The following is a 27,820-nucleotide window of genomic DNA, read 5'->3' on the forward strand; positions in this document are numbered from 1 at the left end:
TCGTCCTCCGTGTCAGTGTCACTGTGAATAGTGATGATGCTGACCGCTGGGCTGGGTGTGTCAGAGATGATGATTGGCTGCGACAATGTGGCGCTAGGTGGGGTCACACCGCTGCTGCTGAGCAGTGATGCAGCAGATATACCCCTAAACAGAGAAACAATAGAAAATGTTGAGCCTTCTCACCCAGCAAACAAGCAAACATAATTTCTGCTGTGATAACAGACAAAAAACAGTATCTGAAGTCATGTGCAGAAGTCTTGTATCATTTAAATCTACTGAACAGGAAAAAAACTCAAAAAGTTGCAATACACGAAGAAGAACTATCCTCCAGATAAAATATAACTCTACAGTCAACCACAAAAAACTGTATTATCTGCATAAAATACTGAGTTGTTTTAACGGTTAACTAATAAATACTTAAAGTGAAAATGAACATATTATTTGCTTTAACTTGTCATTAAAGATTAAAGATTAAAGTTCCACTGATTGTCACACACCTGAGCGTGTGAAATTTGTTCTCCGCATTTGACCCATCCCCTGAGGGATGCCGTGCTCAGGAATCATGTGGTGATCTAACCCCCCAATTCCAACCCCTGATGCTGAGTGGGTGGCAATGGGTCCCATTTGTTTTTTTTTTGTTTGTTTTTTTAAATAGTCTTTGGTATGACCCGGCCGGGGATCAAACCCACAACCTCCCAGTCTCAGGGCAGACACTCTACCACTAGGCCACTGAGCTGATAATTATGACGTAAATGTGCATTGCACAATGTAACAGCTACAGAATAATGACACCGTTGGCATTAATTGGTTTCCTGTAAGCTTTGCTTTCACTATGCGATTCTGTTTACCACTGGGTACGATCTCCCTGGAAAATGAAGGCTCCATTTACAGCACAAAGGAAGTGCGTCAACCATTGCACAACCTGGTAGCTGTGGGAAGCTTTACCCAGTTACGAAAGAGTACCATTGGCAGGGGGAGTTTCCATTTTATATTTCTGAGTGATAAGCATTACATAAGTGACAGCTTAAACCGTGAGGATGACAACTCAATAATCTAATCATGAATCAGAGACAAAAACTGCATGGCGCAACAAACCTGTTTCTGTTTTCTCCACGTCTGGCTTTCACTTTCTTCCTCTCCTGCTGGGTCCTGGCTTGGGTTGAGCCCCTATGAGGGTTGAAGATTAACCCAGTTAGTGGTGGACAACAATGGTAAAATGTGAACATGAAACCTATCCTCAAAGAATGCTTAGCTTTTCTGACAATGTGTTGGAAATGTGTGTGTGTGTGTGTGTGTGTGTGTGTGTGTGTGTGTGTGTATATATATATATATATATATATATATATATATATATAAATATAAGACACAAATTTGATTTTAAATTTGTGTCTTGAGACATTTCGAAACTAAAATTACCACCCTGCGGTTTGTATGCCTCCATGACCAGTCAAGTTGCAGTTATAGTTTACATCCATGTCTATAAAAACATGAATGATTCACGCACATCTTCCCCCGGGCAGCACAGAACATCTATACAATCAGTGGAGCTAATTAGTTCATTCTTGAATCCAAGTGGATGTTTGTGCCAAATTTCAGGAAATTCTCTCAGGGTGTTCTTGAAATATCACGTTCATAAGAATGAGAAAGATGCAAGGTCACAGGGACCTTTGACCACCAAACTCTAATAAGCTAAATAGTGACTCCAAGTGGACGTTTGTGGCAAATTTGAAAAAAATAAATAAAATTCCCTCAAGGCCTTCTTGAGCTAACATGTTCAAGAAAATAAGACAGATGAGGTAACAGTGACTTTGACTTTTGACCATCAAAATGTAATCAGTTCATCCTTGTGTCAAAGTGGACGATTTGCCAAATTTGAAAAAAACTAAACAAACAAAAAAAAATCCCTCAAAGCATTCTTTAGATACTGCGTTCCCAAGAACAGAATGGACAGACAACCGGAAAACATAATGCCTTCTGCCACGGCAATCTCCGGCGCAGAGAGACAGATAAAAACTATGACAGAATTCTCTCGAATAAACGTAAAATATAACACACTAGTTGACATTTGTGAAACACTAATCAGACCGTTCAGGCTTGATGATCGTTGGTTGACCCACCTCCAGCTGTGTCCCTGCTGCGTGGAAGCATCTGAGTGAAGCGTTTCCATGGGTGATTCAGTTACGTTTGACTGGTGGGCAGAGCTATGGATAGCCACACCTGGGACCTGCTGCCATGATGACGGTATGAGGATCTGCTGGGTGCCAGTGGGCCAGGCCTGCTGAGAAAAACAACAGACACTCACAGTTCCATACATGTAATATCAAGGATGAGATATTATTGAGTCAACACAATTGGTATGATTGCTGGAATGGGCCAGACAAACTGAGCCATGCTGAGAAATAAATCCAAAGAATGAGGACAAAGAGGCAAACCAACTGGCCAATCTGTTCCACAGGCAAAAGCACAAAGATAAATAAGCGAGCAACCTTTCCCAAGCCATTCTCTTATTATAGCATTGCCCTGCAACAAATGCACGAGATGATATCATGCAAAGCACAAACAATGAAGCACTGTAAACAGTCAGATCAGGTATAAAGACAATTATACACAGGACCATGGTGCCTGTTAAAGAAGAAATACTGAAGAAAGAGATTAGTTTAGTTCACTGATGCCAAACAGTCTGCTGATAAGCTGTCTGGGGTAAAGGCATGCCACATGTTCTGGGGCTGAAACAAAAGATGTGTGTCAGAGAGTCGGGCTGTTGAGTAGGGATTTTTAGTGGGCTTTGTAGCTGCAACCTCCTTTGCTGAAACCAAGGAAGGACAGGACAAGAGAAGCTGCAAGCAAAGCGCAGACCAACTCAGCAACACATGCGCTCCATGCCCTCAGCACACCTATGGGGAAAGAGTGTGGGGGAGGGAATGAAAGAGTGTGTGAACGGTGTGGGGAGGGGGTGTCCTTTGGAGTGGAAAGAGATTGTATATTTTGTCAATTCTGATTGGAATTAAAATAATAATAATAATACCAAGACGAATAATGGTGATTCCAGTCCAAAAAACGGTTTGATTTTCCTACAAAAATATGCACCGGGCAACCATGATTCTGACAACCATGACACGTCTGTGTGTGAAAAGGCAAAATGAAGGGATATGATGTATAAATACAGACTAGCCCCATACAGCGTGTGGCACAGAGGGAGAGGGAAAATTGCATACAAATGAAAAGGAAAAGGCGGAGTGGGGCAGGAGAGAGATGGCACTGTTAGTGGAGGGTGCATGTGCATGTATCTCTTCAGGGATGTCCTTGTTGTTTTACCAGCACTGTGGCTGTGTGCTCCAGGAGGGTGGGCCGACCCACCCCGGTGCCCAGCCCGAGGGGCAGAGAATACTGGGGGGCTATGCCTGCTGAGGATGGGTGCAGGGTGGCCACCATCAGGGGTGTACAGGAACCCTGGAGGAGGGAGGGAGGATAGGGGAGGGTAGCGTTAGGGCACGGTGAAAAGTAACGTCCTTCAAGGCTGAGTCTGAAGAGATGCACACTGGTACCACTGGCCATCTGGACACCTGACCTCTGCAGTGTGCAGCAATTATTCCTACTTTTAGCAAATGGCAATTAAGTAGCTTTTTGAGTCAGATGAGTCTCCCGCATTAAACATCTGGCCTCCATCCCAGATAAGAGACTGGGAATAAGAGAGGCCCGGCCCTGAGTGGCAGTCCAATCAGTCCTGGAAGCAAATCCAAGGCGAGAATCAGCAGCAACACAAACCACAAAACAAGAGTCAGTGGTACAAATGCATTTAAATGGACAACATCTCCACTGAAAGCAAACCTTTTTATTGAAGAATACGTCTCAACCTGCTCTCCACTAAATTCTGGCTCGCTCTGCTGGCAGCAGGAAGAGAGGGGGGCCTTTTTGGATGCACTCAGTGTGTCCATGATTGAGCAAAACTGGGCACCATTGCTCTCAGCTTGGCGCTAATGACATGATATCATTCATGGATGCTGCCAGATTTTTTTCTGTAACCCTCAGTTTAGCTTTCTGAATAACAGATGACAAAAACATGTGCTTATGTGCTCATGTGCTCTGCGTCAAGAAAATCTGTATGGAACCGCTGAAATGAAAGTCACATCAGGTGAATTAAATTTCCAACTTCATTTAAGTGTTTAATGTTGCAAATCTACAAACCCCTTCCCACATGGAAATTAACCCTTTATGCTACAGCATATGTGCAAATCATGCAGGTTTACTTGGTGCATGTTCTACCCACTGTGGACCCATTCAGATGAGGTCACTCTGCTTCTCATCGTTAGCAGAGGCTCCAGTCTTAAGTGCAGTTCTATTCACTGCATTGAACCAGAAAATTAAACGGAATTAAAGTGAAAAATTACTCAACAGGTAAGTATATACACTTTTTTCAATCTGCCCGTATCTCTTTCTCTCAGCCATACGTGCATGCTTTCTTTGTCCATCTTCGTCAAAGAAAGTGTGCAAGAAATAATACAAGCACTGTGTCCCTTCTCAAAAGACCACAGTAAAAATCACATCACAACTTGATGTTATAAAATCATTTTCAAAAAGATTAGCCCCACACAGACATCTGTAATTTAACAAAACACACACCTTACAAACTCTTACCTGTGTGAGCATACTTGGCTGGATCTGCAACGACTGCGCAGATTGGTTTTGAGGTACTATGGGTACAGAGTTCTCCATCCTCACGGGGAAAGTGGAACTCTTACTGGATGGCTGTAGCCCTGAAAAACAATTCCACACGAGCACATCAATAATTAACACCTAAATCCTGATAAAAAAAATCTAATATAGTACTTTGCATGTACAACAGGTATCCCTTAAAGATATGAAGCATCTTATTCAGGTTTTTGATGGCTATCTGCACTGGCATGCCCTCAACTGAAGTGATGTAGTAATTAACAATAATCAACATGTTGGCAAAAACAGCCCAGCACCAATCAAAGTGGAGGACACACTGAACACCCTTCTTGGTGATCAAATGGGAATAAACCAAAGTGAAGTTTCTTGGCATTTGATAAGCCTTCCACACTGCTGCAGCCTTTTGTGTTGTTTTTCAGTGTGATGGCAACTTTATCCTTTACCTTGAATAGTGGAGGGTGGGCAGACGATGAGAGTCTGCTGGAAGGGTTCTGTCTGGCTACACAGCCCAGCAGGACGCGTTGGAATTGGGACGCTCTGTTGAGCCAGCCCGGGAATGTTGATAGTCGCCTGCTGGTACAGAGCTGGCTGGTAGTTCAGCAAAGGCACCGCTCCCCCCGCAGAAGGCACCTGTTGGAGAAATTAAAAACACCATTGATTTACACTAGAAGAGCAACAGGTCCCTACATATGTGTAAGAATTAGTGGTGAAGATATGGGTCATACCTGGTTATGCTGGTTGAGTTGGCTACTGAAGGTAACAGTGAGGTTGCCCGCTGCAGCACTGGGGACTGCATTGGTAGAGTACAGGGATTTGCCACTATCGTAGGAACTCCGACGCTTACAGATCTCCATGTTCTGGAAGCAGGACTTCACACTGCAGGGGATGCAGAAATAGCGTTTCAGCAATTACAATTAAATTAAGTCTCGCTTAAACCAACATGTACATGCTGCAAAGAACATCTTCACATCACACACTTACTGTGAGCTGTGCGGATAATCCATGAGGTGGCTCATTGTGACAAAGGGGTGACCCAGAGTTTTTGTAGGTGTGATCCTTTTGTCTGCGTCAAGACGGAGCATCCGCTTCAACAGGTCTATAAACTCTCGCCTATCAGCCTTCTCTGCCAGCATGTCTGTCCCCTCCAAATGAGAAGACAGGTTGACCTGGAATGCAAAAAAACACCCAAATGGGTCAAACAAAAAATATGAGGGGTTATGTGTATGGTGTTTGTGTGCAGAGAAAAAACTTTGTGTGAAGCACAGAAACTCAATTAGGTGTTATGTAAGAAAGCCATGTACCTGCATCATGTCATCCAGACAGTTGAAGATATACTTCCTGGCCTCCTTAGACTTGATACCCATCTCCAGCTCGTGCTCTGCTGGTGTCTGGAAAATAAAAACCATTTCTGTTTATCATTGTGTGCCAAAACTATTTCTCATAAACATTAAATGACATAAATACAATTCAAAACAAACATCAGAGGGAGCATCAAGACTTCTTTATATTTCAACATAGTTTGCCACTTTCTGATATTCCTAATAATCCCTTACAGCCTACTTAATGTACGGATTGCCAGAAGGGGTTGGGGAAAAAATCAATTCTTAAATGCACTGCAATACTCTGTGCAGAAAATTAAATAATCCAAAATTTTAAACCCAGTTCTTGACATTATGATGTAATGTACACATTGCCTGTAAACATGTGCGACACTGCGTCATCTTTACGTTCCGTTAGTTCTTTCCATTGATTGCTAATGTTATATTATTAAAATATAAGGGCCACATTATTGCATGTAACGTTAACGAGTTGTTGTTAATTCAAGTAAAGGCCCTGACACCCCAAGCTGACCGGTCAGTCTTCGGTCAATGTCAGGCTGCTGGTGAGCGTATGTCGCCCTAGTCTTTGTGGTGTGTCACACACCATCGGCCCTCGTTTTGTTTTTTTGCAGCTGGTTCAGAGTGTTAAATCTACGTCAGATAAGGCGGAGCCTGTTAGTGAATGAAATCACTCTGATTGGCAGTTCAGCTCAGTGCAAAAGAAGAGAAATGGAAGTGAGGAAAGTAAACAAACAGCGTGTTATTGTTTACTGGCGCTTTATAAAATATGCTTTGTTCTTTCCACATTGGATTGTGTTGTTACTGTGCTAACTGGCTAACTAGTGTCCAGTTGAAATGAATGACAAATACAGACTACTGCCATCTGCTGGTATGGATGGGTTATTTCCTCTTACGCAGACGCAAAACGTTACGTGCTGTCTGGCCATCGGTTGTAGTCTTTGTGATGTTTTCAAGTGCAACTTTATGGCTGAGACATGGGTGATGTGAGGCGACAGAACATTCTGCTTTTGTGGCAGCTAGTTCTTTGATGTCAGTTTGGTGCGTCTAGGCCTTAACATACACTTCACCCATTTCTCCACGCAGAGAAACACAGTGAGCAGAGAAACTAGCAAGTAGTCCCACAGTAAGAAAAAATAAACCGTGTATAAAAATAAAAAAATTTGCTGCACCAAGATGCATCAATAATTGTTTTATAATCGCATCATGGCCCTATAAAATCGTACCTGAATCAAATCCTGAGTAAAGATTCCCACCCCTAATATTCGGCAGGATTAATAAGAGTAAATATTAACCTTAAGCCTCCAGAGTGGATAGCTAGAGTCAGGTCCTCGATTGAAGAAGCGACTGGTCTTAGTGCCGGCGCTTAGCAAGTACTCCGCAGGCAGGCCTTGCGTCTGAGAAATGTAACGGATCTGGAGACAGAAAAACAAACATTTAATTTTAAGAATCAGAGACAAAACAGTAAGTTCTGGGGATATGAAATCTGACTAGTTGCAATACCCTTACAATCTGTAGTTGTGCTTGTTCTTCTGCTGCACTTTGGTATCTCTTGGCTAATAACAAAACCAGCTGCTCTGAATTTAAGATTCTGCAGAGCACCTACAGTGCTTCACGACATGCTATCAACTAACAACGTGTGGCTTCTGTTTTATCTCATAGGTTAGCCTCTCTCAGGCACTTGCACATTTTTTCCATTCCCAGAAAAAGCCTGGGAAACACTGCCATTAGTACTAACCTGGTCATACTCAGAGGCTCCAGGATAGAGAGGCCAACCCAGAAACAGCTCAGCGATCACACAGCCTAGAGACCACATGTCAATGGCCTCACAGAACGGCAAACCCAAAATGATCTCGGGAGCCCTAGACAGTAAAGAGAAGGTCACAGAAATAGTATAAATGAAACAGAACTGAGCTACAAAGTTGTGTCATAGTATCATGACTCATTTGTCACCACTCATCCTCATACAATTAAAAGAAAAGGTGTATTGAGTTTAAAGAACGCAGCTGTATTTCTTGTCACTGACCTGTAGTAGCGAGACTGTAGATAGGTTGAGCAGACAGCTTTGGACACATGACTTGCTGAGCCAAAATCAATGACCTTCACCCTGTAGGGCTGCCTAAGTGGGTCGACCAGCATGATGTTCTCTGGCTTCAGGTCGGCATGAATCAGACCCAGACTTTTCAGTTTCATCAACGCCGTAGCCACCTAAAGATGCAAATGCACAAACATTCATCCAGCTGCAATACTAAAGGTTTATAGCAGCAATAACAAAATAAAAGTAATACAATTGATTTAAAAAGGTTCTATGAATGTCTGCCTCAACATTTTCCAACCTGCTGTAGGATGGGCCTGATGTGCCGTAGGGGGAGTGGGCTGAACTTGCTGTGCTTGAGAAAGTCATAGAGGTTCTGCTCCAGCATCTCAAACACCAGGCACGTGTGACCCTTGTGTTGGAAGCATTCGTATGAACGCACAAAGTTGTACTCATCTGCGTTCTCTGCACTCAGCCGGTTCAGGATACCCACCTATCAAAGAGAAACAAATAACACCATGTAACCTGTCAATAAAGAGTTGTTAAGTCTTGTTTCATATGTAAAATGAAAATGAAAGTGCAAGGAATTGCAGAATAATGCTCTTGTGTTTAGGCCAGTGGCTGCAGGTTTCATTTAACCAGTTTGCTCCAATAAGATTGATAATAGTGCCCCTTAAGCGTACCACAGGCAGGGAGTCACTTCACATCAGTTGCACTCCAATTTTATTTTTTAATTTACTTAAGTGTGTTGTTCTTCATGTTAAGATATATTTACATGATATTTTTTTCTGCTGGACTGCAACAGCTGGGCCAGCCCTATAAATGCAAAAGTCGGCAACTGAGTGAAGACTGACTGAATGATGAAGTTATCCCATTAAGCTGAATGCCACCTCCTCATGTATCCGTTACAAATAAAAGCCCCTGTTTCAAATGCAAAGCTCTCTTAGTATTCATACATGGTAAAGCCATATCAAGTTTTGGCCTAGTCTAGACCTAATCAGCTGTTAGCCTTTTCCTATTATTACTTATTAAAATAGTATTATTATTTTAGTAAAGAAAACTCCCTCTGCACAGCCGATATAGGGGATCAGGTGCTGGTCGATCGCAGGAACATCTTAAGTAACATATCAAAAATAGACGACCGCACACTGAATAGACTTTACTGTGAATTTATTGAGAGCGAACAACGCGTTTCGCCTGTGGCTTCTTCAGGTTCACTCATCACATATTATTAGTATTATTATTTTATTTATATTGGTTGACCTCTAATAATAGCATCTGTGAAGCAAGTTGAACCCAGATAAACAATACAATGACCATAGTTTAATAGTGTAATTGATCATTTCCAGCACTAAGGGAGCCTCTGACAGAAGGAGATGCAGTGCTAATAAAGATGTGATGTTGAGCTGCTTAGACTTCTTAAGCAGTGCTCGTTGGATCATTGCATGGCTTTGGAAGCACTGACTTTGTTAACCATTTTTCGAGGTTGACCAGTAAATTGGCAGGGTCTACATAAATTTTACATACAGCCACATTGCAATATTAATGCAGCGAGACAAGAAGCTCTGTGCCAGTGTTGTCAAATGAAACCAGCAAATACTGTGCATGTAACTTATCAAAGCAGGATACCCAAATGTTTAATTGACAAAATAATATTTGATTACCTCAATCTGGCCCTGACGAGCATACGAAGGATGGTTTTTCAGGATCTTGATGGCCACAATCTCATTGGTGCCCCTCTTCCAGCACTTGGCTACTTGTCCAAACGTGCCTCTTCCTAAAAACTCCAGCACTTCATAGCTGCAGGACACGGAGCAGAGGATCTCATGTTGCACCAACTGATAATCCCCTTCCCCGTTGGAGCTGCTGCTCTTTGTGGTTGGAGCTGAGTGGGGTATAGACTGGCCTGTACCTCCTCCACCACCACCCGTACGGGTGGAGTAAGTTGCTGCAGGGGCTGAGAGCTCCTCCAGTATTTGGACACTGCCACATCCACTCCCACTGCCTTCATTGGATTCCTCAATCTTCCTCTTCTGCCCGTGCCTGTGCCCCCTTGTTTCAGAGGATGTCTCAGTATGAGCATAAGAGGAAGATGTCGCCTGCTCTGTTACACGCCGGCTGGATCCACGGGGAAGACTACCAGTGCTATCAGCTGCCCGCACAACCACTTGACCTCTGGAGCCGGGTGCTGCAGGGGGGAAGACCAGAGATGGGGCAAAGGGCGGCACGGCCATGGCTGGGGTAAAGGTGTATGCCGACTGGCCTGCTATGGAGCTGTAAGCTTCAGTGGTGGACACATCCCAGACATTGCTCTCCACCTTCACCTTCTTAACCCGGCAAAAGGCACTGGAGGAGATGGAAGGAGGAGAGAAGACCTGTAGCTGAGAGCTCATAGCTGAAAAGAGATGAATGAGAATTAGAAAGAGATACAAAACAGAGACCCTAAATTATTTTAATAAATTCTTAAAATTATGAATAAACGTTTTAACTGATTGATTACTCCACTGATGGAAAAAATAATCTGCAACTGTATAGATATAGATCCTTTATTGTCAAACCTTGTTGGAGAAATCCATATAGCACCATATAAATGTTACACACTCACTCATCACATCATTGTCACAGTCACATACACACACATTCATATCTTTATTTTTAAATTATAAGGGAGAGCTCCAGGTCGCTGGGACTATGCGCGCCGCCATCAACCAATAATAAAGTATTGATTATTAGTTAATTGTTTCAGTCATTTTTAAAGGAAAAACACTAAACGTTCTTTGATTTCAGTTCAAACTTGAGATTTTTTGTACTGTTCCTTGTGATATTTGATAGTGAAATTAATATAATTGGGGTTCTGGGCTGTTGGTTGAACAAAATAAGTAATTTCAAGATGTCACCTTGGCTCTGAGAAACTGTGATGGGCACCACTTCTTGACATTTCAAAAAACTAAACTGATAATTAACAAATTAAACCAATAGATAATCATCAGATTGATTGATCATGAAAATAGTTAGCTGCAGGAACATTTATAACTTTCATTCGGTAAGGTTTACTAGAGTTGTACCGATACCAGTATCGGAAATGCCTCCGATACTGCCTAAAATGCGGTATCGGGTATCGGTGAGTACAGCCTATGACCAATCCAATACCACGTAATGCCTCACGTCATTACACACGCTACAGGCAAACGAAACAGAAACGAAGCAGAGTTTAAAAAGCATTCTACTGTAGCCTTTAAAATGTCTTTTTTACCAAATTGTGTGGCTGCACTTTAAACTGTGTCTTGATGTCAACACTGGATAATAATAATTAAAAAAAAGTTTTATGGCATTCATTCTACTATTATGTATTTACTTCTTAATATTTTACATAAAGTTTTAGGAGTTGAGACATACAACAATTTATATCCCATCCATGTTTATTTTACACGCTGGTATCGGATTGGAACTCGATATTGGCAGATACCTAAGGTTCAGGGATCAGAATCAGTATCGGGAAGGAAAAAGTGGTATTGGTACATCTCTAAGGTTTACAGTGTTGTTGACTGCAACAGGTTTAGTTAGGTGTCCCTAATAAACTGGCAACTGTGTGTAAATTCCAATAACCTTGACATCAACGAAAACAACACTGAGATATACTCTTACAACATATTGTGAATGCCACAAGTGTGCAGTTTGTATTCTGTCAACACTTTGTATTTTAAGAAACTGTAAGGTATTATCAGAAGGGCTGGACCCAGACTGCACATTATTGTAAGAAACTAAAGACAGAGTTAGGAAAAGTTGCTGCAGACAAAACAATGTTATACGGATGTGTCGTGGGACAAAACAGTATTTCCTGAAGTGGATCACGTGTACTTTTTTTATTTATAAATGCAAACGTGAGGGGATTACATGGAAGCACATTGACTTCCACGTGAGTTATGCACTGGCACTTTCTCACAAGATCATGCTGTTTTCATACTGATTGTCTTTGCTTCTAATAAAGCCAGTTTGCATTTTGGGTGATCCCTCTTGTTTCAGTGGAAAATAGATAGTTCAAAGTCAATCATACAAGCCATAGAAAACAACCACCATAAACAAACGTATATGCCATGATGACTCAACTCTGGAAATTACATACACTGACAGGTCGGCTCAGGCAGCGTTTAACTGCAGTGACAAGCTGGTGGACCAGTATCTGTTGGGTCCGATTCCCGGATAAGCTGTTTAACTTCCCAGAAAACAAAGTCAATATAGGTTTTGATGCAACCGACAACGCTAATGATCTGTGTACCTAACAAATACGAGCTGTCAGGGTGACTGAGGACACCTGCACCTCAGTGGGAGTCAAGCTGTTATCGCTACTGTTTACATAAATACACAAAATTATATTAATTGCACGTTTGGTCGTAATTTTATTGGCCATCGACACTTTTATCCCGTGACAAAGCCAGATTTCAGGTCCGAATCAACAAGGCAACATTACTTAACTCGCTCATGCTAATATGCTAACGCGTTAACTTCGTGAAAATATGGCGTTTAAGGATTAGTGCTTTATCTGACAACAATGAAGTTAACGTAAACGACACATACTGCGTGAAAAGCAACACTGAACGATAAATCAGCTGTGACATACCGGATTGGACGTTATTACAGCGTCGAAAAACGGCTTCGTCCAAGGTTTAAATCCCACTGCAGTCCGCTGGACAAGCGTTATCCGATTAGCTTCCGCTAGCTAACGTTAGATGCTAGCTAGGCCTGCATTGTTTCTTCAGTCGATGGAGAGCTAGGCAGCAGCAGGAGGCGTTACAGTGCCGAGTTTTCACAAGAAAAACACCTAGGTCTCATTGTATTGTTCCGTTAAATCACCTAGTCATCAAAAATATATACATTAGTTGATTAAAACATGATAAAATCTACTCCATGACCGCCTGTCTTCCAGCAGCAAATCCACTTTTAACCGGAACAACCACGTCCTTATATCAGCTGCGATTCTTACGGCATTTCCGGTTACTACCGTAATTACCGTGAATTTGGCAGGCGCTGCAATCAGAGATGAGGACAATTTCTAACAAGACAAACAGCTTAAGTGGATTTAGTAGGGATTAAATGTAAGTCAGAAGTCATATAAGGTGGCTCCATTGTCGAAGGATTCGATCGAGTGACACTGCAGGTCTTTTTACACATCAAGGAAAAAGGTCATCATAATTTTACGGTAAAATGAAACTGACGTGACGTCAGTAGGGGGAATATACCAGTAATTTTCCTGCAGGACCAAAATGTTCCACAGCGCTTGTGACAAACCTGGAAACTAAATGAAACCTACAAAGCCTGGACAAACCATGCTGAAAGTTTGTATCCATCGACTTGCACCGTTTTTAAAGGCAGTAAGGAGCAATAACCTTACGGCTGAAAAAAAAAAACTCGTTATGTTAAGAATTTTGTGCGACTAGAAAAAAAGCAAAGCTCGGATGTAGCCTATGGGCTTTCCAGTCAGACCTCAGTCCACCAAATATGGAGATATGGACATTTGATCTCTGGGAAATCCAACATGTAGCAAGGGTGGAGGAGATTATAAAGGTAGAGAGTGTGAGCATAATGTGCAGGGTAAATGTAACTGTGGAGATCAGCCTAGTGCAACATGTAGAGGGCAGTGGGGAGGATATATAATACTTGTTGGAATACATCATGGTTTGGGAAAGAGACAGATCTGGAGTGTATAATAATTGAAGTATGGGCTAAAAATTGCAGTATCAAATAGTACAGTTTCACAGTCTTTCTACAAGACTTTTATTATAAATATGAGATAAACTTGCTCATTGGGGAAGGTTATTTGCTGTGGAGATTTTAATTTAATCATACATTACAGGGCAACTGGGGCAGTGACTGAAGAACTGATGTGAAAAATTTAGTATGTTTAAATGATGGAAATGACACAAGAAATAATAATAGGAATTTGCAATTAATCTTACTTCAGTGTCAGAAGTATTAGCAGGAAATTGTAAAAAAAATAATATATATATTATATATATATCTATATATCTATCTATATATATATATATGTATGTATGTGTGTATATATAAATAGATATATATCTATATATCTATATATATATATATATATATATATATATATGACCAGGAAGTGACCACTATCCTATTATAACTAAAGCAGCAAAACAGGATCAAGTTTAGAAGACTATGATACAGAAGAATCATATAGAATGGATTTGGAGAAAATTGGGAATATTAGTGTTTAGGAGATGCGAAAAGTTAATCAAATTGTGGAATTAAATGATTTTATTTGGGAAGCAATTTTAAGAATTTAAGAAAGAAAGGAAGGCCTAAAAAAGAAATGTTACCATGAACACAGGAGCTTGAAAAGCAGAAAGGATGTAAAATAAATACAATATATACAGAAATATACAGAATGCAGGCTAATGTAAGGAAAACAGTTCAAATTGTACACATTTGGATGAAATGTTATAATTCAGTGGGAAAAGAGACAGAAATAGACAAGTTAAGGGGAATGATAAGAAGAATGGGATCAGAGGGAGATGTGGCTATCCAGTTGTTGGGGACTTTACAGCTGTAACAGATGAAGCTGAGGTGTTGGCACAAACAGGTGTTAAAGGTCCAGTGTGTTGAATTTAGAGAGAGATATTGGCAGACATGGAATATAATAAATATGTTTTCTTTATTGTAAAATCACCTGAAAATAAGAATTATCATGTTTCTGTTATACCTTAGAATGGGCTGTTTATATCGACATAGGGAGAGGGTGCTCCTCCAGAGTCCATCATGTTGTACCTCCATGTTTCTACAATAGGCCAGAATGGACAAACTAAACATGGCCCTTGATCGCATTTTTGCATCAGCCACTGCATCAAACAGTGTAAAACACAGATTTTCAGTGTTTTACTGTTTGAAATCACCAGGTAGATTGAAGATGTCTCCACCCTGCAAAGAACAATTTGTTTTTATGTTATGACAAATCAACTTAGTGAGACATCTAAAGACATATTATTATCACTATATAAATAAGGAATGGAGAAGGTAGATTCTCCAAAAAACTGAAAAGACACTGTCCCCCCAAAAAACAGGAAAATGCACTGATCCAAGGATTATTGACTAATTGCTTTAACATCCTATGTCTGTAAATTAATGGAGAAAATGATAAATGAAAGGTTGACATATACAGAAATGGAAGAACATGTTTCAAAATATCAGAGTGGATTCAGGGAGGATAAAAAAACAATAGACCCGGTTTTATGTTTAGAATATGAAATAAGAAAAAGCACAAATTACAACTTTCTCTTTAAGCACCACAGGAGAAATAAATATCAGGCAAAGAAAATAAGTTAAAGTGCAAATTTTCTTTTTATTCTGATTTCATTTTACAGCAGAAATTATGTAAAGCATTCAGAAGACATTTTCCACATATAAGGGCAATATTCAAAACACTTTGCATGGCCTCAGCAACAAAATATTCTTTTTAAAAACATCAACAGTTTAGTGATGCTTGTGCATGCACGTTTGTAAAACAAAGTAAAAACTAGGCTACAAAAAAAGAAAAGAGGAATGAAAGACTGAGATAGGCATGGAGAACACAACGGCAGGCAAGGTGGGAATACAGCAGGAATGAGAGAGAGAAAGAGAGAGAGAGGGAAGACAGGGTGAAAGAAGAGGAAGGCAAGGAGAGGTCTAGCCATAGATTATCTATAAGGGTCTACCATTCTAGCATGCAATGTGGTGTTTGGCCACGCCCTCTCAAAACAAGGCCTGAAAGGTTATACCATTCATTTCTAGGCGGACTTATAAGAACAGAGGCCGTCTCTGCGCATGTCTACCAGCTGTCTACTATGGCAATATGTCTTTATTTAGTTTTTTGTTTTTTTTTAACTTTTTCTACTCTATATACTCTTTTTACAGTCACCGTCCTCTCCAAAAACATGAACATATTGATGGATCATCTGCAATCTGTGTTTCTAGGTTTGTGTGCATTGACAAGCGCAAGCGTTTGGATGTTGGGAGTGTGTGTATATCTGTCTCTGTGTGCATATCATATATAAAGGAGTCCAAAGCGGTGTTCTTTGTGACTTGAGTTGTGCTGATGTGAGAGGAGGGGCAGTTTAAGAGGAGGTTCAAGTGATACTGCAGCATGAATGCTCCTGACAGCACCGTCCTAACCATGGCTGTCTCTCAGCGTGATGAAAATTCAGAAAACGTGAAGCACACATAATAGAGATCGTCCAATTGTAACTCTTTTAATATACTATATCTTTTTTTTTTAATTAAGAAAGGTGATACGTGGCCGTTACCTATTTTTATTTAAGAATTATCTGTACCAAGAATCTTGTGCGTTTAAGACAAGTATGTAAATAGAAATATCCCTTATTTACTTGCTTTCAATTTAGTTTATATTCAAACAAAATCCTATAAAATACAGGATTTGGAGTTTTTTTTTTTTCTTGTAGAAAAAGCGATGCAAACACAGCTCGGATGAAGCAAACATCACATTTTGCTGCCTCACAAAATGAGACTATCAGAAGGAGCGCGTCAATCAAGAACGTGATCTGAAAATTTGTAGACAACTGGAGTATCCCTCACATACACAAATATGTACACATACATATGCATACACAAATGTACACAGTCTTGGTACAACTCTGTGTCGGCGGTCATCACACTCCACATACCATCTCCCTGTTCTTCAACCCTGAGTAAAATCTAAGGGAGAGATTTAATTGTTCCCAAAGACATAAGCACAGAGAGAAAGAGTGTGTCATTTTTTATGTGTCTGATTGTGTACATTTGTGTATGACTGCGTATGTATGTGTTTACGTGTGTGTGCACATCTGTGTGACAGAGTGAAAGACAAAGAAAGAAAGTGACAGCTATTTCGTCCTCTGTATAACTGTTGGGTTATGCTTTCGTTTTAAATGCTGCTTGTTTTTTTTAAGGAAAGACAGACAAAGCGATCCCCTGGAAGAGGACTTCCTCCCAACAGTGACACTGAGATGGTGAATAGACTCGTGACAGTGCCTTTCACACACACAGGCTGACGTCTGTAGTTCTCTTGTTCTAATACTGCAAAACTGACACACAAGTGGGGCGTAAAGTGATACTGTAATTACTGGTTTGTCTCGTAAAGCAACACGTAGCATCAATCAGGCCATGAGCATTCATTCATACCACTGACAAATTAGAGCTTCTAACTTTGACTCGGATCAAGTTTAACACTGTCATTTTTTTTTTCAAAACACAATTTAGGAAAATAAACAGGTAACTGGCAACTTTTTGGAGGACATACAATAGATATTTCCTGATATTAGCTTGCACTTTTCTGTTATTGAGCAGGCACTTTCTAAACAGAGCTTTCCAGAAGTCTAAAGTACACGTCGTACATTAATGGCAGTGACAATGAGGAGAGAAGAAGAAAATAATTAAATGATATGTAAAAAGCAGGGGGAGGGGGGGAGACATTCTGTTTGAAGATGGAAAGCTTTGACTGGAGGCCAGGCTGGATCCGCTGTAGGTGTGATTAATGGTCTCAATAATAAAAGCTAGTATGTTGCTGAAGCACAACCACATTGTAAAGAATGTAGCGCCCTCTTCCCATTTTGGGTCATCATTCATTGCATTCATATTAAAACGACCATCTTCATCACCATTAGTATCATTTTGCATCATCATCATCATCATCTACATTTAACAAACCTCAGAACTTGTCTATGGTTGAGCTACTACTAGATCTCTTCTACTGTTTATTGTCTGTGTGTGTATGTGTGTGTGTGTGTGTGTGTGTGTATGTTGCCTCTGTGGATCTTACTGATATCTTTTGGGTGTTGGTTTCCCCAACGTAACATATTGTTAGGCAAAATAGCATTCATAATAATTGGCACTACTGGCAAAAAGGGTTTAATTTTTGCTAGCCAAGAAACAAAAGCACAAAGTGTAAATGTTTTGTTCTGAAAGATCATTGTTTCAGCTAACTTTGTTTTTCCCACTTATAATTCTAACATTAGAGTTTTCAGTTGCATGCTTTAACAAAATGTTCTTTTCAGTAACACTTATACTGGATACTCTTAAAGTGAAGCAGTTAAAATCCTCTCACAGTCCATAGCCACTAAAATGTTCTTTTTGCCGTTTCTTTGTCTTAAATCTCATGCACATTACTCCGTTTGTAATATCTACATTATTTACAAGCAATACAGCCATCCTGTGTACCCAGGTCTCTGTCTTAAGTTCTCATTATGGGAGTAAAATAATTTATAATCTTAAATACAGTCCTCTTATGAAAAAGTTTCAGGGTCCTCGTATCCCCTTACCTCGTCAGTTTATATACAGGAATATGCAATAGTCCAAAATATGGATTTGATCGCCCGTATGGGCTAATATGGGGACCAATGCCCTGTATAGGGGCAGGTATAGGACCCATGTCCTGTACAGAGCAAGCATAGAGACCTCTCAGAGTCAAGAAGAAGTCAAGGCAATGGTATGTGACTCTCTCCTCAAAACCACAGTTAGGATTTAGAGGTTCACGCAAAGAACAAACTAACAGAGACATTTAACCATTGGAACATGTCATATTTTACCACACAAGGGGGGAAAACCAGTCTCAAGCTGAACCACTCTTGAGCCAATTAAATAAATAATTAGACCCTTAAATAAATAAAGTTTTTTTTTAAAAAAAGCACCCAAAATAAGTCATTTGTCCTTACACAGTTCACATTACACAGGGCAAGGATAAGTTGATGAGGACGTAAGTGAGACACAACTACACATAGAAATACAAAAGAAACAACACTAAAGCAGTTTGGCAAGCATGCAGGAGCTCGTAGCTCAAACACATGCATTGAATTGAACAAACACGGACACACCACGTCAGGCGAGCAAAGTGCTGCCTCTGAGAACGACTCCATACAAAGTCCATGTAACAAATTAAGACATCGTTAATTCAGACCCCAACCCTTAGCTAACAATGCCCCTCTTACATTCAAGTGCAGTTCCTCCCCTTTTGATCGGGTGACTGATTAATAGGTTTATTAAGCCTGTGAGTCAGAGTGGTTGGTGATATTGTGAGATACTGAATCAGCAGAATGATTTGCCACTATAGCTCTTCGGGATGATGGAGAGGAGGAATAAGCGAAAAAACCTTGCATGCAAATGCAACATAGAAGTGAGTTTTTTGGTTTATGTTTTCTTATTCTTTCATGGATTACTGTTTGGATACAAAACGCAAAAAGGTTTTGTATATCTTCTGCATGTCAAAGTAGCTTTTATCTTGAGCCAGCCGTTCACCGTCGCCGCAGCACGTCCTGACGCTGCCGGATGTCATTGCCGGGCGCTTCCTCCTCGCGTTCTCTCGTCTGACTCGCCGACTTGCTCTTGCAAAGAAACATACCCATGAAGAGTGCAAAGAATGCCATGAGGTTAATGTGATGGCCTCCCAGTGAAACTGTGGAGGAGGATCAGTGCTGTGGGCAGAGCCAGGTCCCTGGGCTCTACCCAGCAGTCTGTCTGTCTGAGCTGCCATGATGGACACCTATCCTGTCCTCAGTCTGTCTGGGAAGAGTTTTTTTTTCCCCTCTTGAGAGAAGGGGGAGAGAGGGTGAGAGAGAAGGAGGGAGGGAGGAGAGGAGTGGAAAGGGAAGGAGGAGGGGGTTGGGTAATGGAAAAGGGAAGGAGCTTTTGGGAGGATGGAAGAAAGGAAAAAGGAGAAGATGGAAGGCAGGGAGGGTTTATAGATTGCTCACAGGCTGAGGGGGGTGTGTGTGGGGCCTGGCGGAGGGCTCTCAGGACCCCTGGCCTTTCTCTGCTCTCTGGCCCTGGAGAAAAAACAAACACACATAAGAGACACACTCAGAGATACATTTGTGTGTGTGTGTGTGTGTGTGTGTGTGTGTGTGTGTGTGTGCATGTGTTTTTTCTTTTCAGTTTTATATCCAAAGGCCAGAGCAACAAGAAAAGTTATTCAGCAAACCCCCTGCAACTCCCGCTCAGCACACAAACATACACTCTCTATCCAGTACTCCTACCCACCCATCAAGGCACAAAAAAAGAGACTGGCAGGCCAAGCAAGACACTTAAAGTCCCCTAGTGATGTCAGTCAGAACATGCCCCCATGAAGACCATATGCAAGAATCGCTCCTCTATCTATCTGTCAATCATGCAGAGGTACCGGCATCATTCAGCAGTCCTTTGAGAGGGACACAGAGAGAGAGAGAGTAAGAGAGAGACAGGGAGATAGAGAAGGAAGAAGAGAGAGAGCGAGAGGGAAGGATGATAATCCAGGATCTCCTCTCCCCCTCCCTCCGCTGACATGCAAACAGGCATCAGCCACCGGGAGAGAGGGAAAGAGAGAAGAGAGAGAGGAGACTCACCCGTTTCAGAGGCCTATGGTCCATCAAGGGGCTTCACAGGAACAGTAAAACAACATCAACTATTAGCACCAACGTAGAGAGCGCATGTGCGGCAGTGGGGTGTAAGTGTGTGTGTGCAGTGATGTTTGGAGGGTGTGTGGGGAGTTCCATGCCTCACCTGTGGCGGCATCGGAGCAGGAATCTCAGGATCTTGCGAGCAGCCTGGCTCTGTTTTTTTGTGAGGAGGCTGCTGTAGGCAGAGACACGGGAGTAAGAAGAAGTCTTTTAGATAATTGTAACCTTTGTGTATATGTGTTTGTGTGTGTGTGTGTATGTGAGAGAGAGTGAAGTACCCAAGGGAGTGTCTATAGGAGCGGTAGTATTGCTGGATGAGGACCGCTGCTCTACGACTCTGTTGGAACTTCCTCTGCTCATGGAAACTGCGGAAACGACTCTGGATCAGGATGGCTGCCAGGGTCATCCTCTTATAAAGTGCATACTGAGAGAGAGGAGACAGCAGCAGCGCGTTATAAACCTACACATCACAAGATCTGTACTTTTGTATTGCTGAATCCTGAATACACTTTTGTAATCATTTTGTGATTATAAATGTTTCCATCTGCAGTCTCAAATCACGACTGATCACAGTTTAAGAGCTTGTGCACTTAATAATTTTGTTAAATATCCATAATGGATCACATCAAGCTGTCTGAAGCAAAAATAATATGTCTAAATGTCTAAAACTGACTTGACTGTGAATAAAGCCTAACATAAACACAATTCATGACTCATGTTTAAGGACTTGTGATGCTTTAAACTTTAATATGGAGGCACACAATGACTTGACTAAGCTGCATGGTTTCATTATAGATAAGTACATCAGAGCTATTAGAAAGATAAAGTTAATACCATCTAACGAAAGAACTGTAGCACAGGATGTGGACAAGCCACATTTCTGTTTTTAGTTGACTGAAAATTAAGTGCTAATGTGTAAAATAGCAGATTAGCACGAATCAGAGAGAATCAAAATGCTTCATGTTGTCGTGTCAGCCCAAATGTACTGAGCGAACACATCTGTTAATGCTATTTCTCTGGGTATGTAATTCAGCACTTAACAGCAGGTCAGCTTGATGTAAAAGCAAGTGCTGTGCTGTTAACTCTTACCTGCTTGTATCTCTTATAGCAGCGTTGAATCACTGCTGCAATCTCTTTGCGTTGTTCCTGAATGGGACCCTGAGGAGAGTGACATTAAGAGTTTGTATAAAACTCATTTATATGAAATAGTTCATGGTCATCTTAAGCTTTTCAAATGATTGTGAGTCATGAGAGATAGACATAGAGAGGAAAATAATTTGAACAAATGTTAAAATGTGTCAGATTATTTTACCATCTCTGGGGGCATACTCTGTATTTTTTTTTAAGCAGTGAAGGCCATGTGTACCTTGTGTTTTCTGAGGGAGTGCAGAGCATGCCTGATGGTCTCATACAGCTCCCCCTGCTCTGCCTCAGTCATGGCTAGACAGGAGTCAGTTTTCAACCTCTCCTCTTTCATAGCTGCACAGAGGAAGGAGGTCCAGTCAAAGGGGGAGGGTTGGACTTGCTTAGCCTGAGGACTCTGCTGATCCTCAGGCCCTGAGAGAGAGTTTGGTTTGGGGCTAAGAGTCTGGGACTTGGAGTTTAGAAACCTGGAGAAAAGCAGAGAGCAAAGCAAAAGTTTTAGAGTAAAAAAAACTTGAACGCCCTTTGATGAGTGAGGAAAATGTGGTGAAATCAGGAATTCCTCAACTCACCTCTCCACCTCACCGAGGTAACCAGACAGTAACCTGACATCACTGCTGATCCCCACCTTCCCGGAGTCTGTTTCAGTCTCCATAGCCTCCTGCTTAAGCCTACCAGTTGAGGCCTCCATGATGTGATCAGCTAGCATCGTAATGTCCATCTGCAAGACATGCAGAGCAGGCATTACTTACATATGTCTAACACCTGCTGCCCTTGAAACTGAAAAAAAAAATCTTAAAGTTTGGCATTTATTCTCATGCCTATACAGATGACACTCAACTCTGTGTACTTAATTGTTTATGGGAATTACTGCTTTTATGCTTATAGGTGGGCAAGCGGAAAAACAAATGTTTCTCTTACTTTCCTGCACAAAACCTAAGTCTGCATTATTATCACTTGACTTGTGAAAGTTTCTGCTCTGCTGTTTACCCTGTATGCACTGCATGTATGCTGTATACATTAAATGTGTTTCGGTCATACGATACATATGACTGTTTGGCCAGAGTCTCGACCAAACCAACAAGGTTTAATCACAAGAGGTGGGAACCAGAGGGGCGAAGTAACATCTGACCAACTTCACAGGACAGTGAAAACAAAAAAAGACTTTACTTTGTCCAAACTTTATTTAATCTTTAATATTAAAACCTCATAAACATGTGAATGACAATATACTTAATGAACATTATTTTGACATTTATTGGAAAAAATATTTCAAAGTGAGTTACTTCCTATTCGCCTAAAACAGGAAGTTAGTTTAGTGTGTTTAGTGTTAAGTCTATTGGTTTTGATAAATAATTCTGGATTGATTTAGAATTCACAAGAACCCATTGGGCTGGAGAAAGAGCTCATAAAGAGCTTTCATTTGATGTATGCAACTCATTTTGCCCAAAATGTTCCACACACCCCTCTGGTTTTCACCCCTTGAATAATGTACTACATCCTCTACCCTCTTTTTATGGGCCTCCTTGTCATGATGGATGTGAAATTGGGGTACTTTTAATAGTTTGGAAGTTTTTTAATCAGATTTCATCGCATCATACAGAATACAGCCACATGTCTTCCACTGGTGGCTTATAGTATTAGTGGTGGAAAAAAAGCTTTTATTACTGCAATTTCTTTTAAATTGATTTCTAGTTGTCTTTAGATATACAGGCACTACAAATGGCTTAATACAAACTAAAGATATTTTTGTCTTTACCATCATTTGGTCAAGACTAAATCTATTCTTTTAATGTAAGGTGTAACCAGTTAGTACTGGCTTCTTGTTCTTGCCAGTGAGAATTCAGTTTGTGTGCCCTTTTTCCCTTTCATGTAAGTACACTTGATCATTTGTATTAGTGTGTCTGCTTGTGTGGGAGTAACTGAGTGGTGAAGATAGCACTGATACGTCTGCACCAGGTGCCCCTCGTATGATGAGTGCAGTAGGTGTCATGTAAAACCCATATCTTCACTTTTTGGTTATCCTGTTTATGTTTAAGTTTGTTGTCAACATTTAATCCAACCCCTCTTGGGCCCTTCTTGAGGTTTTGTATTTTTTTTAACCTAATGTGGTTTCATGGGAGTTTTTTCCTTATTCACACTGAGGGTCAAAGTTTGGGGAGAGTTGTTTTCACAGATTTTTTAATGTATTGTTTCATGTATTTTATCACAAACATGGCACACATGCAAAGCAAGCTGTATACATTGTCCATCACATACAGTACAAAAAGTTCAGTTCTGGTTAAGGAGCAGGATCAAAACTGCCCCTCACAATCTGCTCCCCCTACCTGCAAGTCCTCTGTGTTATCCTGATAGGTCAGCAGCTCTGTCTCCTCTCCCCTGTCAGACAGCACTCTTTGGCGCAGGTGAATGGCCAGTCGTTCTTTTCCTAGAATCCTCCTGGCTAGGCTACGCTGCCCCAGACTCTGTCTCAGACTCCACCTGGTGCCCCCTCCAGACCCCCCTATCCTGGCCTGCAGGTGGGAGAATGGAGCACTGGGGAGCTGAGGCCGGCTGGGGTTGGAGCTGGCAGGAGGTGCGTTCTGACAGCTGAGGTTGGAGGGTTGAGTTTGTAGGGTGTTGGGGAGGAGAGAGCGTTGAGGGTTAGGACTGGGAGACGAGTTGAGGAGGGAGGTGAGGGTGTTGTTGCCAGGGGTTGAGTTAGCTAGCTGTTGCTGGGTGTCTGGGTTGGGTTTGAGTCTCTTGGCTGGGGGTGGCCCTCCCTGTTCTCCCTGGGTTCCCTGTTGGGCTCTGTGTCCTGTTTGGCTCCAGCTTGGGTTCTGGTTTTCTGGCTGGCTCTCTGTCCTGGTTCTCCTCAGCTCTAGGGGAACAAAGATGGTGGAAAATAAGAGTTTTCCCCCCAAAACACAAAACCATATACTCCCCCATTTACTCTACTGTCCACAGGGTGGTGTACTGATTATCCCGAGGAACTGGAAAAACACATTGCTGTTCAGTTTTTCGAATTTAATTTTCAAATGAAAAGTTTGACATTTTGAGAAGCACACTTATTTGCTTTCTTGCCCAGAGTTAGATGAGAAGATTGATGCTACTCTCATATCTGTCAGTCCATATGTAGCTATATTCAGCAGTCAGTTAGCTTAGTAGAAGAATTGATGTTGTAACACTTCAGTTTAAACATGATACGTTGTATTAATTAGTGAGCTTTAGAGGTGCTTGTTGGCAGATTTTGTTACCTTTAGACAGACTCTGGCTACCTGTTTCCAGTCTTTGCGCTAAGCTAGGCTAACTTGCTACATACCTCGTTCAAGAGACTGATATTTTATAGGGACAGTTCACCCAAAAATCAAAAATACATAGTTTTCCTTTTACCTGTAGTGCTATTTATCAGTCTAGATTGTTTTGGTGTGAGTTGCAGAGTGTTGGAGATATTGACTGCAGAGATGCCTACCTTCTCTCTAATATGATGGAACTAGATGGCACTCAGCTTGTGGTGCTCAAAGAGCCAAAAAAATACACTTGAAACACTCAACAGCAATGTCTCTTTCCAAAAATCATGACACGGTTATTCAAGAAAATCCACAGACCTTGCTGTGAGCAGTTTCATGTAGGAACTATTTCCTTTCTACCAATCTAGATCTGCCAGTGTATCACTTATTGAAGGAAGCATCTACAGCTAGTTCACCTAGCACCACTGAGCTAGCTAATGTTACAGCTCAGCCTCAGAGGATGCCATTAATGTTTATGTGTTGCATTGTCATGAGCACAAGCCTCTGGCCCATGAGGAGATGCACACTTCCTGCTGTGCAGTTCTATTATATTGGAGAGAAGGCAGACGTCTCTACAGTAGATATCTCAAACACTCAGCAACTCACCAAAATAATCTAGACTGGTAAGCAAAAATCCAGGTAAATGAAAAAATATGTATCTTTGATTTTGGGGTGAACTCAAACCTCTGCAAATACAACTGAAACCAGCCTGGTTACTAACCACCAGGACTAAGTAGGATTTTTTGTGTGTTTTGGGTGAATTGATTATTTGAAATGACCCAAATTTCCCTAGTGGCGATAAACCACAAAATAGCACCCTGTCCCACCTGGGTTAGGGTTTGGGGTAGGGCTGTTGCTTATTCCGCTGGTCTGTGACTCGCCTCTCCACCTGTCCATCCAACTGTCAGCGGGCTGTCCCTGAGCTTGAGGAGTCTGTTGCAGCTGCTCCAAGAGCTCAGCCAATCGAGTGTGGCCCCGAGATCGGGCTATGTTGAGCGGCAAGCGTCCCAGTGAATCAGGAATAGCCAGAGCTCTTGGGTCCCACTGGTAAAGCACCAATGCTGCCTCAGTGTGGCCGAGAGCACAGGCCCACATCTGAGGAGGTCGAGGAAAAACACAGATCACACACAGGCACAGAGAGAGAGACGCACTCAAAACACATTTCACAGTTATTGATCACTCACCAGTGGAGTACAGGAGAAGTGGTCTACATTGAGAGGATCCACTTCGAGCTCGAGGTCAATGCTGTCAGCATGCTTTGTGCTGCAGAGGAAGACAACAAAAGTGAGATTTACTGACACAGTCTGTGCGTTAACAGCGGCATGTCATGTTTGTGTGTGTTACTCACCGCCAGCGAATGAGTGTCTGAATGAGCCCTGCATAGCCCTGAGCTGCAGCCAGATGCAGTAAGGTCATTCCTCTGGAGTTTTTACTGTGGACAAGCTGATTAGATGAAGCCCAACACGGCTGAGACATCATCTTCTCACACACCACCACAACACGACCCTCGAACGAACCCTGATCGGTAGAAATCTTGGAGATTGGAGAAATAAAGGGCACAATGACTCTCAGAGATCCCAGCACTTTTATCTACAGCATTTTGCTGGCTCTTATAAATGTTTTTAAGGTGTCACTAAGGTCAGTTCTACCGAGAAAGAGTCCTGTGTTCAACAAATCGCAGTGAGCTAATAAAAGCAGCACCTTTGCAATAAAATGAAATCCATCCCTGCGACATATGCCAGCTTTGTGAAGCTTACTATATACGTGATCAGTATTGTAGAAAAGGCCTGATCATGCAGTTTTTAGTTTTAACCTCAGTGACTCAAACACAGTTTTAACAACTTGCAAACTTGCTTTGTCTCACGTTTAGTTGTACTGCTCACTTGATACTGTTTTAGATTATATTGCTACAAAGGAAAATATCACCCAAGCTAAATCACGTCTTTTCTGCCTTACTTGAGACTGCTGATCAGTGGCTCCTCCTCCCTCCACCCCTCCACCCTTGGTTGCCATGGTTTCTGAGCTGGGGTTCTGATTGGTTATCTCAGCCATCCTCTGTTCCATCTGCTCCAGACGCTCCAGGATGGACATCCTGAACTGGGTATCTACAAGAATGAAGGTGGGACACAAAGAGCTGTGAGCATTGGCTACTTGTTTGTTGTATTTAATCAAATCAATATGATGTTTTAGTAAATCCTACTTAGGGAGGCTTAAAGAGAGAAGCTCTTTGGGGGGCTCAATACTGCAGAATAAGTCAGGACTGAAATCCAATAAATCCCCTTACCAACACTGGGAACTTGGGAATCAGGAACACTGTGTGTGTATGTGTTTGTATGTGAAAGAGTGCACAAATGTAGGTTTTTGTATGTCTGTGTGTGAGTGTGACCCTTTGTTTCAGTGCTGCTGCAGTTTTGCTGCAGTGCACATTATGTCATCCCACCTGCTGCTCTCTCACTCAGTCTCTCTATTTTTCTCTCCTCTCATTTCACTCCTATTTTTCTTTCTTTCTGTCTGCAGCACACAATCTGAGCCGAAAGGGTGGAGCCATGAGAGTGACACAGGGCTCAGGCTCCTCCCTTTCTACCCTGCCAATCAGAGGAGGAAACTGGAGCTGCAGCTTTTTTTTTTTCTTCAGAAGCAAAACACTCCACTATTCTAGCTGCCAAACACAGCTAAAAGCAGCTTTCTTTACCCATCATAACTGCAAACACAGATACAAATGATGCATAAAAACACATCTTCTAAAAAAGGAAAAGTAAAGTAGATTTCTGGTCACATAAAAACATGTAATGCTTCCAGACATGCTTCTTAAAGGAGAAAAGGATGATTGAGAAGACAGCTATGAGGATGTTTTCTGTGGTTAATTTTAATAACTTAATTAACTGATACATTAAAATATCATTAGAAAGCTGACAAATATTCATTAAAATTAAGCAATTAAAC

General features: G+C 41.5%; 2 protein-coding genes across 9 annotated transcripts in view; both read right to left on the reverse strand.

The window, feature by feature from the left end:
• Positions 1 to 12,998, reverse strand: part of LOC117256961 (homeodomain-interacting protein kinase 1) — a 24,534-nt gene extending 11,536 nt beyond the window's left edge. The window contains exons 1-15 of one of the 4 annotated variants that reach the window (XM_033626706.2): positions 12,662 to 12,998; positions 9,708 to 10,438; positions 8,345 to 8,536; positions 8,035 to 8,216; positions 7,747 to 7,870; positions 7,304 to 7,423; positions 5,973 to 6,059; positions 5,653 to 5,837; positions 5,397 to 5,547; positions 5,115 to 5,301; positions 4,636 to 4,754; positions 3,316 to 3,450; positions 2,118 to 2,275; positions 1,096 to 1,167; positions 1 to 144 (exon numbers count right to left, since the gene is read on the reverse strand). The exon at positions 1 to 144 is cut by the window's left edge and continues 21 nt beyond it. In XM_033626706.2, coding sequence (XP_033482597.2) covers positions 1 to 144; positions 1,096 to 1,167; positions 2,118 to 2,275; positions 3,316 to 3,450; positions 4,636 to 4,754; positions 5,115 to 5,301; positions 5,397 to 5,547; positions 5,653 to 5,837; positions 5,973 to 6,059; positions 7,304 to 7,423; positions 7,747 to 7,870; positions 8,035 to 8,216; positions 8,345 to 8,536; positions 9,708 to 10,436 — 2,585 coding nt within the window. In that variant the 5' untranslated portion in view covers positions 10,437 to 10,438; positions 12,662 to 12,998. Of the gene's footprint in view, positions 145 to 1,095; positions 1,168 to 2,117; positions 2,279 to 3,315; positions 3,451 to 4,635; positions 4,755 to 5,114; positions 5,302 to 5,396; positions 5,548 to 5,652; positions 5,838 to 5,972; positions 6,060 to 7,303; positions 7,424 to 7,746; positions 7,871 to 8,034; positions 8,217 to 8,344; positions 8,537 to 9,707; positions 10,439 to 12,661 lie in introns of all 4 variants that reach the window. The other 3 variants (XM_033626705.2, XM_033626709.2, XM_033626707.2) reach the window with 3 other exon arrangements.
• Positions 12,999 to 17,933: 4,935 nt separating this feature from the next.
• Positions 17,934 to 27,820, reverse strand: part of LOC117256965 (calmodulin-binding transcription activator 1-like) — a 54,287-nt gene continuing 44,400 nt past the window's right edge. For 2 of the 5 annotated variants that reach the window (XM_078166481.1, XM_078166498.1), the window contains exons 11-21: positions 26,834 to 26,982; positions 26,226 to 26,410; positions 26,062 to 26,140; positions 25,705 to 25,972; positions 23,936 to 24,468; positions 22,181 to 22,329; positions 21,832 to 22,075; positions 21,555 to 21,623; positions 20,744 to 20,889; positions 20,569 to 20,640; positions 17,934 to 19,856 (exon numbers count right to left, since the gene is read on the reverse strand). In XM_078166481.1, the coding sequence (XP_078022607.1) occupies positions 19,781 to 19,856; positions 20,569 to 20,640; positions 20,744 to 20,889; positions 21,555 to 21,623; positions 21,832 to 22,075; positions 22,181 to 22,329; positions 23,936 to 24,468; positions 25,705 to 25,972; positions 26,062 to 26,140; positions 26,226 to 26,410; positions 26,834 to 26,982 (1,970 nt within the window). In that variant the 3' untranslated portion in view covers positions 17,934 to 19,780. Of the gene's footprint in view, positions 19,857 to 20,411; positions 20,443 to 20,568; positions 20,641 to 20,743; positions 20,890 to 21,554; positions 21,624 to 21,831; positions 22,076 to 22,180; positions 22,330 to 23,935; positions 24,469 to 25,704; positions 25,973 to 26,061; positions 26,141 to 26,225; positions 26,411 to 26,833; positions 26,983 to 27,820 lie in introns of all 5 variants that reach the window. The other 3 variants (XM_078166489.1, XM_078166487.1, XM_078166486.1) reach the window with 3 other exon arrangements.

Source organism: Epinephelus lanceolatus, chromosome 1, assembly GCF_041903045.1.
Source record: "Epinephelus lanceolatus isolate andai-2023 chromosome 1, ASM4190304v1, whole genome shotgun sequence".
NCBI lineage: Eukaryota > Metazoa > Chordata > Actinopteri > Perciformes > Serranidae > Epinephelus > Epinephelus lanceolatus.